Source organism: Helobdella robusta (genome assembly GCF_000326865.2).
Source record: "Helobdella robusta unplaced genomic scaffold HELROscaffold_12, whole genome shotgun sequence".
Classification (NCBI taxonomy): domain Eukaryota; kingdom Metazoa; phylum Annelida; class Clitellata; order Rhynchobdellida; family Glossiphoniidae; genus Helobdella; species Helobdella robusta.
In genome coordinates this window covers 1,155,157-1,171,284 of record NW_008703664.1, presented here as the reverse complement: position 1 = coordinate 1,171,284, position 16,128 = coordinate 1,155,157, and the positions used below count along the sequence as shown (strand labels likewise).

Here is a 16,128-nt window from a genome sequence, read left to right as displayed (position 1 = left end):
TAAATCACATCACTTCATTACATTAACTTAAATCATGACCAAATGATTTAAGCGATACCAAAAATAACAACTCATCTTATAGTTTTGAATCTATCGCAACCACGCAATATCAGATGACATTAACTACATCACATTACATCAGATGACATCAATTGCATCGCGTAACATTAGATGACAGCACAACTGACCACCGAACATGTTTCGTAACATCCAATCACATTGAGAGTTCGCTGCCATCACGACCATCGTTAAGCCAAGTCATTTGCATTGACCTCAAAAACATGCGTGGCATCAATCAATGAACCAAGTATAAATAATAATAACAAAACATGACACAAAGTAACCACCAATAGGAACAAATAAGACCATGACGTAATATCAAACGAGCAACAAATGAATAATTGCATTTGGCGTGGAAATTGGGACTCTGGACAAAAAATAGCGACGATAAATCTTTTAGAATTCCGCCCATGTTTTATTTTACTGCAACTGGTTAACCTAAATTTCATAAATTTAATTATTTTCAATGTTTGAAGGTTTTTTTTAAAAAATGGTATTGAAGATGACGAAGGCATCTTCAATTTGAAATATCTGTAAAATTAACAATTGTGAAATGATATATATTATCATCAGGTACCTAAAATACTTTGCTGTGGAATTAAGCTTAAACCACGATGTACAAACTTATTGAAAACAACAGTAAAAAAAAGTATTAATAATATTAACAATAATTATAATGATAATAAGTTAAAATTATAATCATAATTTAAATGTTATTACTATGCAGTGGCGGATCTAAACAACTTTGACGATGTGAGGGCCATCAGGTGAATGTTTGGTCCATTTTGGACATAAAACGATACTTTTTGTGTTGTGTTAAAACAGTGGGTTTTACTGACTTTTATTAATACAAGTTAAGCTCATACTGTAGCACTCCCTTCGATTCACCACTGTTACTATGTGATTGTAATGTCATCTTCATTTTTATAAAAAACCAAAAAAAAATTAATTTTCTAACCACCATATCCAGCCATGCAGTAGCAGACGTCCATATGTCCATCATCACCATTACTATTTCGGAAATCTCCAATTGCACTACCAGCGTCTTTCAAACTACTACTAATTCTACCACTAGGATTAATATTGTTGGTGCTGCTACTACTCTCACTGCTACTGCTGCTGCGGTTAACATGAACGCAAGTTCCACCATTGTGGCATAAAAAGTTGGATGTGGAGCAAGGCTGGAAGTGTTCGCAGTGCTGTCCGTGGAAGCCGACGTGACAGATGCATAGGTAGGAAAATGTCGATTTGTCCTTTATCTGATAATGTGGTGTGGTGTGGTTGTTCAGTAAAATTTTAAATTTCATTTCAAAAGGATTATTGATTTAATAACAATGTAAAAAGTTTCAAAGTTGCAGTTAAATTAACTTACCATTATATTAGCCATTAAATAAAAAAAAAAAACATGTGATATGTGGAACGCCTCATATAATATGTAGGCCTAACTTCATTTAAAAATCCATCGTACAAAACATCGACCGCTATTATTTCTGCGCAAATTGAAATGTCCATAATGGTCAGTTCAAAAAATGAAATAGGCGATGAAATAGCGAAGCCTCTTGTGAAAAGCAGGCCTCATAATATTTATGATGATTGTGATGATGGCGATGCGAGATGATGAAAATGATCATGGTGGTAGTGATGATGATTTGTGGGAAGAAGAAGATTATGGTGACTTGTGGTGATGATATTCATTATAGCATCAATATATTGCTAACTTGAATATGGAAACATCAGTTAGAAAATCAAATAAGAACACGCGCGGAAGAAAACAACAATATGATCCCTCATAAATTCCTCTCATTCGAGTATGTAGTTTTATATTTCTGCACCCAACCGCCTGCCGTCATAACGTTTATTCAAGACACATCTCACGGACAAGTGTCTGCCTTACCTGTGTTGCTTGTCTATCGAGAAACACGGTTCTTCAAACATGAATGTACGTACAACAACGCTTGAATTTGCTTCTACGTTTATGGGTTTTAAAAGATAACTTTGTGTGGGACAGGACTGTAGGCACATGCGTTTGAGTGTCGTTATAAACATGTATGTATCGTGTATCCATTCATGGTCGAAATGTTTGTGAACGTGCTTCGCTAATGAATATTTTACAAGGTGATAAAATGTGGTGATTGTGCATTAGAAATGCAAAAATAGAGAGGGCGCGTGAAAATAAAAAACGAAATAATTACGAATTAATGCGATGTTTGTAATGTTTTGTAGTAAAAAACACGAAAAAAATCGTTAATATGTTTCTTGAACTGCAAGTTTTTCATAAATTGTTTTTGTAAATGAATAAATAATAACCAAACAAATCAAAAAGTAATTAAGAAAAATTTTTAGCTAAAAATAATTATTTACGCCAACGTAAATTTATGAAAATACAGCACACAGATATACACACAAACAAACAAACACACTAGCACACACTCAAGGAAGGCCCAACTGACATACATGATCCTTCGCGCTCGAACACACATAAATACACACAAATACACATACAAACAATAACGCACACGTACACAAACATACGGACCTTAACATATATTAATTATTCTATTTTAATTATTTATTGTATTTGATATATTTTAATTGTTAAAGTTATAGAACTTTTGTATGAAGCATACGATCTCACGTGATGATGATGAAGAGCTCTTTAAAACAGAATTAAACTATAGCAAAACCAACCTTGTTCACGGAGACACTGAGACAACCACGTTTAAACAAAATAATACCAGGCATAACGCTATGCAAATCACAAATACGCACACACGCGCGCGTACACACACATACATACACACACATACATACATACGCACCACACAAACACATACTCATACACACGTGTGTAGAAACTATACACAACTGGCGTATGTACGTATGTCTGCTCGTATATAATCCTTGAGAATTTGTATTTATGCATTTCCAATATTATTTACGCAACTTATTTATTTATATGACCTATCTTTATCTTAGGATAACGCAAAAAACAATCGTTCATATTTCTGCAAGAATTTACTCCTGGGGCTATTTGCGTGTGCATCTGTTTTCATGTTGTCCTTCAAGTTTGCACGGTTGTGAGGTTGCGAGACTGTTGCGTGTCTCTATGTTCTACTTCGAGTTTGTACGGTTGTGAGGTTGCGAGACTGTTGCGTGTCTCTATGTTCTACTTCAAGTTTGCATGGATGTGAGATTGCGAGACTGTTGCGTGTCTCTATGTTCTACTTCAAGTTTGTATGGTTGTGAGGTTGCGAGACTGTTGAGTGTCTTTATGTTCTCCTTCGAGTTTGTATGGCTGCGAAGTTTGGAGACTATATGTTCTTGTTTGTAAATACAGTAGCGGCTGCAAGGATGGACACACACAAACACACACAAACACACACAAACACATGCTCAAAACACTCATACACACAAGAACCTCCACACATTCACGCAAACACACACAAATACACTCGCACAAACATACACTCATATATCCATAGAAGCACTCACACAATCATACACACAAATACATAAACAAAAATATACCAAATTTGTGTAACATTTGCTTTTGTACTTATTCTTCATGATTTGAACGAAATCATAGACGGAAATGCAATTTGATACCCATGTTTGCTCTGGTTATTTTTACAAAAATCTCAATTTTCAACTACCGCGTGTTAGATTGTGTTCTTCAGTTTGTGAGTGACTCTCAATGATGGCCATGTTTAAAGGCAACATACGTTCCAATATATCTCTAATTTAATAATATTCAACCTAATTCATACATTTTAAAGTGAATAGTGACGGGTAGACTTGCCCTATTCAATTAAATGTGTTAAAAACTTTTGATAATATCAAATTTGAGCTGGTTGAACATAAAAATTGATAAGAGACATTATTATATCTCAGCCAAAGTTATGAACTTAATTGAAAAATAATTTTGTTTATGCTAGATGTTTAACGGTTTGACAAAAATTCGTATGTTGATGCTGAAAATCAGAGTAATGTTTTCAACAGTGATTAAAGCAACATGCAAATAACCTATTCCACAAGATACTTCAAATTTGCGTCCTCTGAAGTTTGTTTAAAAATTTAAAATAAAAAATTTCAAATCAGCTGGGGTTTTATAACAAATGTGTTGTGGAGTAGCAATGTTGTACAACTATAAAGACACTTACCATTAGCAAAACATCAGCCAACGAAACAAACAACAATACAACCAACAATACAACCAACAATACCACCAGCAATACAACCAGCAATCAGCAATACAACAAATTGCACAATTATCGGTAACAACAATTTGATCGAAAGAGAGCAACAATCGGTCGCCAGTTCAGCTTACAATGGACTTATGAAAAGTGCCTTTGCTTCGATGCCGTCGTAAATATGTCGTTAAACCATCTATAACTCTCCCGTGACCGTTGCACAACCATTACGACGATGACGACAGCCAGGCAGACGACGACGACAACGACGATGATGATGGTGGAAGTTAATGTATGTGAGGGTATGGAAGATGTTGAAGAGGAACACATGTGCATACTTCCACTCATTCAAAACGTTTCCATTGTTTATTACTTGAGCGGGAGTGTTCGAGTTTTTGCGGTTTTTGCTCGATTACCATCATTACGAGACCCAATTATATTTGGTGTAATTTTTTGTTTCAATGCCAGGTTTCATTTAAAATAATATTGGCTATTTTGGTTTTTTATTTATTTTAATTAAAAATTAGACTGGGGTTTCAAATTTAATGAATAGTTATTATCATTATAAAGTGTGGAAATTTAATTTGGTATTTCAACAATCAACCTCTGATAAGTTAACAGATTTAAAATTTTATTAATCTTAGCTGACTTACATTCAACAAGCACAACTGATAGTTTTGGAACATTAGTGTAATGGAAATAATTTGTTTGTAATTTTTGTTTCACTCAAATGTTAAATATTCTTCTTGGTCTTATCAACGATGTATTATCGTGGTTATTGCAGTTACACTTTAATCACCCTCATGGTCATTTCTAAATTGAAATCTGGGCCATCACGATACGAAAAAAGTTGAAAATGAAATTATTTAAAATATAAATTTTGAAGTATTAAACTTTCTTCAAAACAGTTTCTAAACTCTAGCCTAACTAACACAGTTTTATAAAGATAAATTAAAATGTTAGCAGCAAAGTTAACGTAATAATATGGTGAATGTAACATTTAACAAATTTCAACCAAGAGCTTTCATTGGAAATTTTGACGCAATGATGCATTCCAGCAAACCATCACGTTATAATCACCATTATCATTAACTCACCCAACCATCACCACCAACATTATCATCAAAAGAAATGTTTTTACGTCTCTAGAATCGCTCCGCATTAAACATCAAATGAAATCTCGTTACAGCATTATCACGACCATAAACAACCTTCTCCACATCATCATCATTATATCATTATCCTCCTCATCATCATTATATCAATATCATTTTCTACCTACATGTATCATGTGATCATCATCACCATAATGGCAATTGCCATCAGCATTGTCATATACAATAATATCATAATCGCCGTTACCATTATTGCCACCACCATCGCCATCATCATCTCCATCTTCATCATCATCTTCAACATCCTCATCATCATCTTCATCCTCATACTCATCATCTAAATTGTTTCACAACCAGTCAATTGAAGGAAGAAGCAACATCACTCGTCCCCTCTCTCTCCTACATTTCTTGTTCGATCAAATTTTACTGAGTAAAAAAACTGCGAATGAAATTTGAGGAGAGAGGATCAGTTGGATGCTTGAGACGCATCAAAATTCAATAAGAAGGAGATTAATAGATTAGTGTCTATGATGTCAGCGTCATCATCACGTGATGCATGTTTATTTCTGCACGCTTGTGTGCGTGCGTGTCTGTCTGTCTGTTCGTCTGAGTGCGTGTGGGTACAGTGATGTTAGTTTTTTTCTGCAAAGTTTTAATCAATTTTGTCACAAATGTTTAATTGCAATTTTTGTTTAGTCATTTATTAACACAATTTGGGTCATTGCATGCTTTTAATTTGGATGAATTTAATACGTCCTTACAATTGGTTTTCTACATCAATGTAATTGTCCTGCTTGTATGTTAGCTTGAATAACGGACCGGAGCAAAACAGAGCTGGCTGCAACACCAGTCATCATTTCCAACGATCAATTAATTCAACAGCTGGCTAATATACGTTCAGAATTTTTTGAAGATACGAAACATATCCAGGCAACAAAACGCATCTAATTTTTCATTGAAAGAGACATGTTGTGTCATCTTATTTGAAATTTTTATTTTCTTCCATGTTCAAAATTTCAACGGGTAATTAAATATTTTACCAATGTATCAAATAAAGTGATTTTTACAGAATTATCAACACAATTTCACTCAAGTCCTTTTCTTACCAGAGCACAAAATTGTATATTGATATGCAATGTATTACACGAAGGAGAAATATTGTAATGATAGCCCTAAGAACAGAACTTAACAACCAACTCACGAAAATTGTTTTTTATTACCGAACCTACAATGCACAATGATAATACCATCTACTTAATAACTATCACACAGTACCACTACGCAATACCACATACATTTTTCGTATCCCTCCGTCCATCAATCATTGAACGTTTAACAATTTTCAGTCATCCGTTTCTCAAATTGAAATGTTTTCAATATTTCTAGCAGAAAATTTAAAAAGCGATTATGCATGAGAAGAACTATTGCAAGACTGTACCTTTGATGTGTACTTTCACAAAATAACAATTTATTTAATTCATCAAAATTTTTATGAATAAAGATACGCTGATATGGAAGTAATTTTTAAATTACATTGCCAGGAATTACATGACGTACTTTACATGATGTAAATCAGAATGAAATTTTATCCAGCTTTATATAATTGTTTAACCTATAAAATGATTGAATGCATTTTAAATGTAAACATTAGCAGAGCAGAACGATCGTAAGGTAACACAGAGCAACAGCAACCTACCTGACAGACTCCCTTCTGGTTGCATGTATCTGGCAGTAGGCATGGGTTGAAATCTTCACATTTTGCACCGGAATAGCCTGGTGGTTCGCATATTGTACTTTAAGTTAAACTACATTTCTAGAGTTATTTCTCCGATTATAATGGAATGAAAATAATTTTGTGGGTTAATTGACATTATATGACCATCATCTAGTTGGGTTCAACTTCGTCTTTAAATGCTGATATTGATGGTGGTAGATGTTGCTAATTGGGATGGTTGGGTCTGCTATAGTTGCTGGTAAAACAGCCAGTCGGTTGAACTTCAGATAGCTTTCATATTTTAGTTGGGCTACAATTGTAGTTTATTTTGATAGAATTGTGTATGGTTCAGTGATATATCTTCCAAAATTTGCATTGCATATTGCATTGAAATTAAAACGTTCATGGTTTTTAGAGTGCAAATTGCTAATGGAAGAAACTCAACAATGTCCGTCGCAACTGTCTAGAAACTGCTGATGACCAAGCTACATGTGGTCACACTAACTCTACCGCTCAAAAAAAACTAAACTTTTTAAGAAATTATTAAGAAGTAAACAATAAGAGCAATAACATCAACAACATAATCGATAACAAGAATAACAGCCGCGAGGGCAACATCAACAACATCAGCAGCGGCAGCACAAACAGCAACAACAACAACAACATCAAACGACCTTCTGAGCAGTTGCATCTGAAGATGTTGTCATCCAGCACGACACATTCGCCGTCGTTGTAGCATTTCTTGTCCTTACCATTGCAGGGCAACTCCTCTTCGCAAAACACTCCCTGATAACTTTCAGAGCATTTACATACGAATTGCGGTTGTTGCAGTTGTTGTGATTGATGGTAGTAATGATGGCGCTGCGGATGATGATGATTAGGAAAGATGTCGTCGCTACTTCTATGCAGCTCGTTTCCACTGTTAATTAAAGCATTGTTTCGACTGCTTGTATAATCTACTTTTTCATTGTACATATTCTTTTTAATGTTTTTGTTGTTGTTGATACTTTTGATGTTGTTATAGATGTAGTTGTATGTTTTGTTGATGATTTTATTCTGATAAACGTTGGCATCAATGTTTTTAGTTGTATTAGTTTTGTTAACCCCATCATCATCCTTGAACCATTTTTCGCTTTTTGCATTCAACCAGTGAGCTTTCATTTGAGATTTCCCACTATTTGATGTTTTCGATGCCTGTTTTGCTGAAATGTTTGTCGTTAGCAGAGTTCCTGCTGCTGCTGATGTTGTTGTTGATGTTGTTGTGGTTGATGTGGAATTTGTTTCCATTGGCACACACAAGCCGTTATTATAACACGGTCGATGCAAACAAGATGGTCTATCTAAGCGCCTCCTCCTCATCACGGGCCTTTCACATTGATGGCCAGTAAACCCGTGTATGCAAATGCATCGATATTTTTGAGGTTTGTGGCTGTCAGGCTTGTAGTCGAGGTTGTTGTTGTCGTCGTCGTCATCGTTGTTGATGTTGTTATTGGCGTTGTTTTGCTGAATAACTTTGTGCGTTTTAGAAATTTGATGGTGAATTTGGTTATTAGTTTTGGGTTTAATGTTGTCGTGCTGGTTGAAGTTGTTGTAATGCGTATTAGTGTTTATGTTGTTGTTTATGTTGTTGTCAACTGTGTTGATGTTGCTCACAACGCTATTGATATTCTCAGCAAAACACGTGCCCCCGTTATAACAAACACACGCCGGTTCGTCAGATTGGTATTCATCGAAGTTGTTGATGTTTTTCGTGTCATTAATGATGCTGTTGTCCTTGTGGTTGTTGTTGGTGTTGTTGCTACTGCTGTTTTTGATGTCGTTGTTGTTATCCTGGGTGCTTAAGCTTCTCTTCATGTTGTTGTCAACGTTGACCGGACTTTTGTTTAAATTTTCGTAAACGTATTCAATCTCATTTGTATACTTAATGATGTCTCTGTCTTTGATGTTCCTATTGTAAACGCACTCCAAATAATTGTTCTTGCTATTGTTCGAAAGATTTCGCCTCTCCAAAAAAGTTTTATTAGGTCCGAAATAATTTTTTGTCTCATCGGTTATCAAAAAGTAGCTAGTGTTTTTATAATCATTCATATTCGTTACATTTCTATGTCTATTTTTAATTATTTTAAATCTGTTGGCCACTTTTGGGCTGTTTTTTGTGTCATTATTATCATTGATACTATCATTGCTGTTAGTATTTGTATTGTTAGTGATGTTGTTATTATTTTCACCATTTTTTTTGAATGCATACGCTCGGTCTGAATCGTTTGATCGATTCGCGTGCAGATAATTATAAATTGCTTTTAAAACCTCAAAATTAAGATTATATTTTTCACCGGAGTTGTCATTTATATTTTTTTTACTGTCGCTGTTATTATTACTGTTATTATTATTATTATTATTATTATTATTATTACTATCATCCTCATCTTCATCACCACGGTCATTATCATAGTTAACTTTGGTTACGCTGGAATTACTGTCTTCACCGTCGATAACAATATATTTACTCTCAGCCACATGACAATCATGATTGTTTTGTGTGTTGTTGTTGTCGATGATACAGGTTATTTCGACAATTAAGTTCTTCTTTAGAGCACAAAAGTACTTGCTTTGCTTTTCACTAATGCATTCAGCTTGACGACATATGATTTTACTGGCAATACTACTACTACTACTACTACTGCTACTACTACTACTACTACTACTACTACTACTACTACTATTACTTATGCTACTATTACTACTAACACTTCTACTACTACGGCTGCTAATTTTTCTACTAACCCGACCGCCTCTTCTGTTGTTAGAATCGTAACCACTATAACTCTTACCATTGTTAACATTAGTACTTATATTACTGCTGCCATTACTAATAAGAGTATTTATGAAATTACTATTAAAAAAGTAACAACTGATTTTTTGACATTTACGCTCCCTGTTGTTGGTGTATGAATGTGCGTGATCATTGTCGCCCTGCTGATAATTGTTTCTGCAACATTTCTTAATATTGTCATCGTTAACGAAGTTTAAGAGAAATTTTCTTTCAATGCTGCCGATCTGAAAGTTCATCGCATTGTGGCTCTGAGACTGGCTTCCATTACTTTCTTTGTCGCCTAAATTTATTGCGTGGTTTATTTTTCTGACGTCAGTGAGTTGGTTTGGGTTTCTTGAAATGTTTTCGTTTTTCTTGTTCATCTTGATGGCAAAGTTTTTGTTGTTGGTGTCTTTGTTGATGTTGCCGATGTTGTTGTTGTTGTCGAGGTTGTTGTTTATATTTGTTAGTTGCTTATAATATAAGTTTACAAAGTTCTTCTCTTCGTTTACTCTTCGATTAGCAACATTTACTCGGATTTGGTGGTTTTTATTATTGTAAGAACCGATTTTATTTCCATCATGTTTACTTTCTTTTTTATTGTACATCTCGAATATATTTTTGTTTCTTCTGCTTCTTCCTCTGCTTGCACTGGTCCCGACGATGTCGTTCTTGTTTCTGCCGCCGATGATGATGATGATGTCTTCTTCGCTTGAATTCAACTTGTTGTGGTTTTTTATTGTGTTTGCGCTGTTTTTATTGTTCACGTAATTCGTGCTGTTTATGATGTTTACGTTCGAATAACTGTTGATGCTGTTTATGTTGTAGTTAATGTTTTCAGCAATGTTATTGTTGTTGATGTTGTTAATGTTTTCAGCATTGTTGGTGCCTTGGACGCTCTTAAGAGGTTTCCTTTTGTGTTTTGTGATATTAAAAAAGTTGTCCATTTTACTGCTGAGCCTCATGTTGTTAACATTTTTCTTAACAAAATCATCTTCAATTTTTTGCGTTTTAAAGTTTATTGGGAAAAATGGGTTCATCAAATTTGACATGAAAGCATATTTATCAGCATTATTTTTCATGTTTTTTAAATGAAAATTCGCTCTTTCCAATAGATTATTACTTTCATTATAATCATCATAGAGATTATCAATTGCATTAACATCCCCGTTGCTATCGTTAACAAAGCTACCTGATCTGCCAAAGTTTTCCATATTTATTTTAATGTTGTTGGCATTGTTGTTGTTGTTAGGTCCATTAATATTTTTGGTTGTCATCTTTGTTTTATTGATGCTGTTGGTATTGTTGAATGTCTTCTTGTGTTCAGCGTTATTGTATTTCTTCCTGATTGTGTTGAGGTGATTGTGTGTGTGGATGTGGCTCGCTCGCCTAACAATGCAGTTAATAAGGAATGATTCATTGCAATCAATGACGCTAGGTGGTCGCACATGTGCTGCATGAAGAAACAACAACTCTTTCCCCATCAGCAACAACGCCAACAAAAACATCATCATCGTCACCAGCAGCAACAACAAAAGCAACAACATCCACAATCTAGGTTTCATCATCGTGTTTTTTATATCACAATTCAATAATGCGGCAGTCAATATCTCTGCTGTTTCTTTTTTATACGTTGTTTTTGGTGGTTTCGAAAGTTTGTTTGCTTTTAACTGCAAGTGATTTCGATCAAAAGTATCTGGAAACAATCTCTTAACAGTTTTCATGTGTATTTGACGATAATTATGTTGTTCGAATTGCGTTTTAGTTAATTCTCGTTATATTTTGTTTTTTTTTTAATTAACTTACTTCTGATTTAAAATTGTTAAAAATCGGACCCTCTTAAAACCGATTAAGTTTCCGGAAAGTTTATTAAGTTACTTCATGTACCTGCTGATAAACACATCTATATTTAGAAAGAAGTTTCCATACCTTCACAGAATTGCATAAAATGTTATGCAATTATCTATATAATTTTGTTTTTTGAGTTCACTATTCAAACGTCAGATTTGTGGATCCGCTGATTTTTTTTATAAATAGTCGTCCTAATAAAATATTTCGTTGATTTTTTTCTTCATTTGTGTTGATGTTTTCTGATGTCGAAATGTCCTTTCTCTGTCTCATCACCGATAGATTGTTTCTGTCACTGGCACACCGTAGAATATTTTTAAATTTCTAAAGTTAACAAGTTTTTTTTAAATAACAAGTTTTTTTTTTAATAAAATCACAACTTTACAAAAATTTTAAAAACATCTCCAATTGAAATTCATTGCACGTTCTCATGCATGCCTGTTGTTCTTAAGTTAAAAATTTCACACAGTATTTCTTTGCATGGCATCTTAAAAAGAATAATATTATTATCAACTTTATTTTCAAATTAAATTTTCAATAAAAAAGTTTATATAATAAATAAAATAAAAATAATTCAAGAGTTGAAGCAATAAATACAAAGACTTGAAACTAGGGTAAAAAAGTAGAGAAGCATTGAAAAAGTATGCCGCATCGAGGGAATGTTATAATTTAGTTTTTTAAGTCAATTAAGTAGAGGCACTTGACGACTGCAGCCAGAGTACTTGGTTCTTGCGTTGCTGCACGATGTTCATACTTTTCTTAGTGTTGCGCACAATTTATGTTATTTTTCGATTTTGTAGCTTTTTATGTTTTTTAACAACAATTTTTTTAAATAAATTAATTTGATAACATTTTAAATCAGCAAAACACTCGCAAAAAATATTTAATGATAAACTTTTAAAAGAGTTTTTAAATTTTTTGGTAAAAATCGATCAACTGATAGCATTAATTTGTAAGCTGTAAATTTTCCAACGCTATTATTATTTAAAATAACAGCAATATTTGTTTCAAACTTATTATTAACGGTTTAAAACATCAATATCTGGAGAGTGTGCAAAGGATAATTTTTAAATTTGCAGTGGTGTAATTTCTTTTAATTTTCAAATAAAGAAGTTGGACCTAATCTACAGAGCAGTCAAAGCCGTCGAAGCGAAGCACGAGCGGACAGTTGACGTGGCAGTTCGTCTTTTTTCACTTTATATTTTCTTCACAATTTTTAACTTCAAGTTTTATCTTTTTTGATTGTAGGCTGTTCAGGGTTCATCGTCTTTAACATGTTTTATTATTTTTATGTTTTTGAATTTTTAAAAGTTTCATTAGCTGCTCGATAACTTTACATTTTAAAATTAAAATTTGTTTGTTTATAACCAAAGTTTACAACAGAGTATTCCGAACATAATTTGTGGTTGTGCTGGGTACTTTATCTTAATAAAATTAACTTGATAGCCATTAAAAGCAGCAAGATATAACTAAAGTATGACTAAAATTTTGTTGAAAGCCTAGTTAACTGTATTTAAAATAACGACTAGTTCAATAAATGCAAATTAAAGTCTTTGATAATGTTATTTTACTCACTTGGGTCATCAACAATCAACAGTTTCTCAAAATCAAATCCTGAATTCAACTTAAAAGCAGTAATTTTCAAAGGCATATACTTTAGTTTAATCAATAATTTCTCGAGTTACAAATTATTATTACACTTGCACAAGCCAACCATAATGTCGTCTCATATATACGATTAAGAAAACCTGAGCGCCTTCATGTCTGATGTGTGCATGTTTAAGGTTTGTGCATGTTTAAAATGTGTGCATGTCCGTGAGCTCTGATGTTTCGTCACGTCCACAAATGTGTTGAGAGTGTGCCAGTCATTTTGAACGCTTGAGCAAATTTCAGTGTTAAATACAATCTCATGAAAAAAGGCGGAAGATGAATGGCACTGTCTCTTCTTATATGCTTCATTTGGGATCACAGAGGCTCTCCATATCCCTGCTGTTGCTGTTCCTCCTTCGTGTCTTCGTCGTCCCATTTTAACCACGCTACTGCCAATCACATCAACTGCTGCTTCACATTCAATTTATTCATTATTCAAAACGTGATTACTTTTTAGCGATGTTTTTTTGCTATTCAGAGTCTGTGAAGGTTTTTACGAACATTTTGTTTACTTGAAACAAGCGGAGTAGTTTTTTAAAGTTATTTAATTATTATTAATACAGCTGAAATAATAAATTCTACTTTTTTAAAAACCCATGAAAATATTTTTACCTTGTTATTTTATTCAAAACTAATGCATCACTTTAAATTTTTAAAATTGAATTTCTTTAGATGTGTTAAGATTTTTAGGGCTATTAAAAATACAATCAAACTTTTTATGTTTTTTCAGCAATACCCATTTAAATATTTTTTTTACTAAAACACTTTTTTAACGGTTCTAGAAATTTGTCTAATTTGCAGTTAAAGTACAATTTGTTTCAATTCAATCCATTCGACGTTCCTCTCAAATTTGATTATTGATATTCAAATTTGATTAAAAGGTCTTTTGGGTTCAAAAAAATCTTTGCCTTACTTTCGCGTTTAGTTTTTGTTTTTGGGGTTTTACATTACGTTGAAATATTTTTTTTTTAAATTTTCAATAGTTTTTTTCAATATTAGGAAATTTGTGAACGAAGTAAAAGCATGCAGCCGGAGATGAATGTTTTCAGAGAAACAAATTTGTTTTGAAATCCAAGATTAACGAGCTACAAAGAAATAGAAAATGTTCAGTTGAATAATAAACAATGTCATCAAAAAGATTGGTCAGGTGAAAAAAATTAAACGATCAAGGAAACCTCCTGAAATGATTTTTATTGCCAAATTGAAGTTGTACTTAGAAGTTTAAAATTATCAAAAAAGATGTTTAATTAGTTGAATTCATTTGAAAGTGGTAAAAAGCCCGGTTAATTGGACTACTGGTCGTTTATTGTGTACTTGATAAATCCCATAAAGTAACTCAGCAAGTTTTACTTAGTTCGTTTAATCGGACCATAGAGTAAACAAAAACCCGCTTAATCTAACCGCAAACATGGTGTCCGGGTTAAAAGTTGCAATGTTAGATTTATAATATATATTGATAATTGAATAATATATAAGCACTGTACAAGTTCTACGAAAGGATACAAAATTGTAGACATACATAGACGCAATAGACATAGACAAAGAATAGTAGACATACATCAACATAAGCACATACAAACGCAAATTAATACACACACACACACACGCATATTTATCCATATAATTTAGTTATTGCATAAAGTTTCATTTATTTTGTCTGAACGAAAAATTACAAAATTCGGGAATATTTTAATTTCAACAATTACTGCACGAATTATCAAAACAATGAGATCCGACTTTGTCTGTTTGTTCATTTTGAAATGTTTTATAAAAAGTTGGGAAATGGTAAAAGTTGAGATGAAGAGAAGACTGTTTTTGAAATGTAATATAACCAATGTAAACGTTAAAAATAAGGAAACGTGATGGAAAAATATGAAAAAATTGCAATGATGGCAAAGCTAGTAATAAAAAAATGTGGAATGAATAAATGATGTGGCGAAGAAAATGAAAAACAGGAGAGACGATGATGAATGCGCTGATACGACCCCGTTAAATTCATCGCGAATATGTTGCATTTATTCAAAGAGTAATGGTGATTTGTGGCGAATAATGGTGTCGTTATCAATGATGATGTTGCTCGGTGATGGCAACGAAGACGATGTTGATGATGAAGTGGAAGACGATGATGAAGAAGATGATGAAGATGATGATGAAGAGGATGATTAAGACGAGAGGATGATGATGAAGATGATGAAGAGGGTGATGATGATTATTTGTTTTTCGTCATCATCTTATACTATTGCCTTGCATGCTGTAACAGTTTCTGTCTTTGTCAGATTTTGATTTTTTAAAGAATAATAAAAAATCCCAAATAGTCTTCTAAATTGTCTTCGGTTTTGGCGACCTGAAATTAGGTTTCAGCTGAAAAAATTATTGATTAACAATTATAAAATCAGAAATTAAAACGTTACGTTAAATTTTCTGTGGAAATCCTGTTGTAAAATAACATCGTCTGATGCAGACAGCGTGAAATGTAAAATTTAAATTTTCAAACCAATTTTTTTAAAAAACAGCCAAGAGGAAATTAAATGCCAATTTTGTTCATTAAATTTTTCATTTTATTCAGATACATTTTAGTGAAAGAAAAAAACTTTTGGCAGGGAGAATAAATTAATATTAAATTGATTTGTTTATGGAAAGACAACCCTCACGTCAATATTATGATGATGAGTGGTTGTCATTGTTACATTCGTCTTGACGCTCATTTTTCTCCTTATCGTTTAAACTTTAAACTTGAAC

General features: G+C 33.1%; 2 protein-coding genes across 2 annotated transcripts; both read right to left on the bottom strand.

Moving 5' to 3' along the window:
• Positions 1–1,013: 1,013 nt before the first annotated feature.
• HELRODRAFT_167767 (hypothetical protein) lies at positions 1,014–2,802 on the bottom strand (the record flags this gene model as incomplete). The annotated part of the gene is made up of 2 exons (XM_009013506.1): positions 1,014–1,319; positions 2,749–2,802. 2 exons carry the CDS (start codon positions 2,800–2,802, stop codon positions 1,014–1,016), a joined length of 360 nt encoding a protein of 119 aa, XP_009011754.1.
• A 3,320-nt stretch (positions 2,803–6,122) lies between these two features.
• On the bottom strand, positions 6,123–11,459 carry HELRODRAFT_167766 (hypothetical protein; the record flags this gene model as incomplete). The annotated part of the gene is made up of 3 exons (XM_009013505.1): positions 6,123–6,203; positions 7,062–7,138; positions 7,754–11,459. The coding sequence occupies 3 exons, from the start codon at positions 11,457–11,459 to the stop codon at positions 6,123–6,125; spliced, it is 3,864 nt and encodes a 1,287-aa protein (XP_009011753.1).
• Between the last annotated feature and the right edge of the window lie 4,669 nt (positions 11,460–16,128).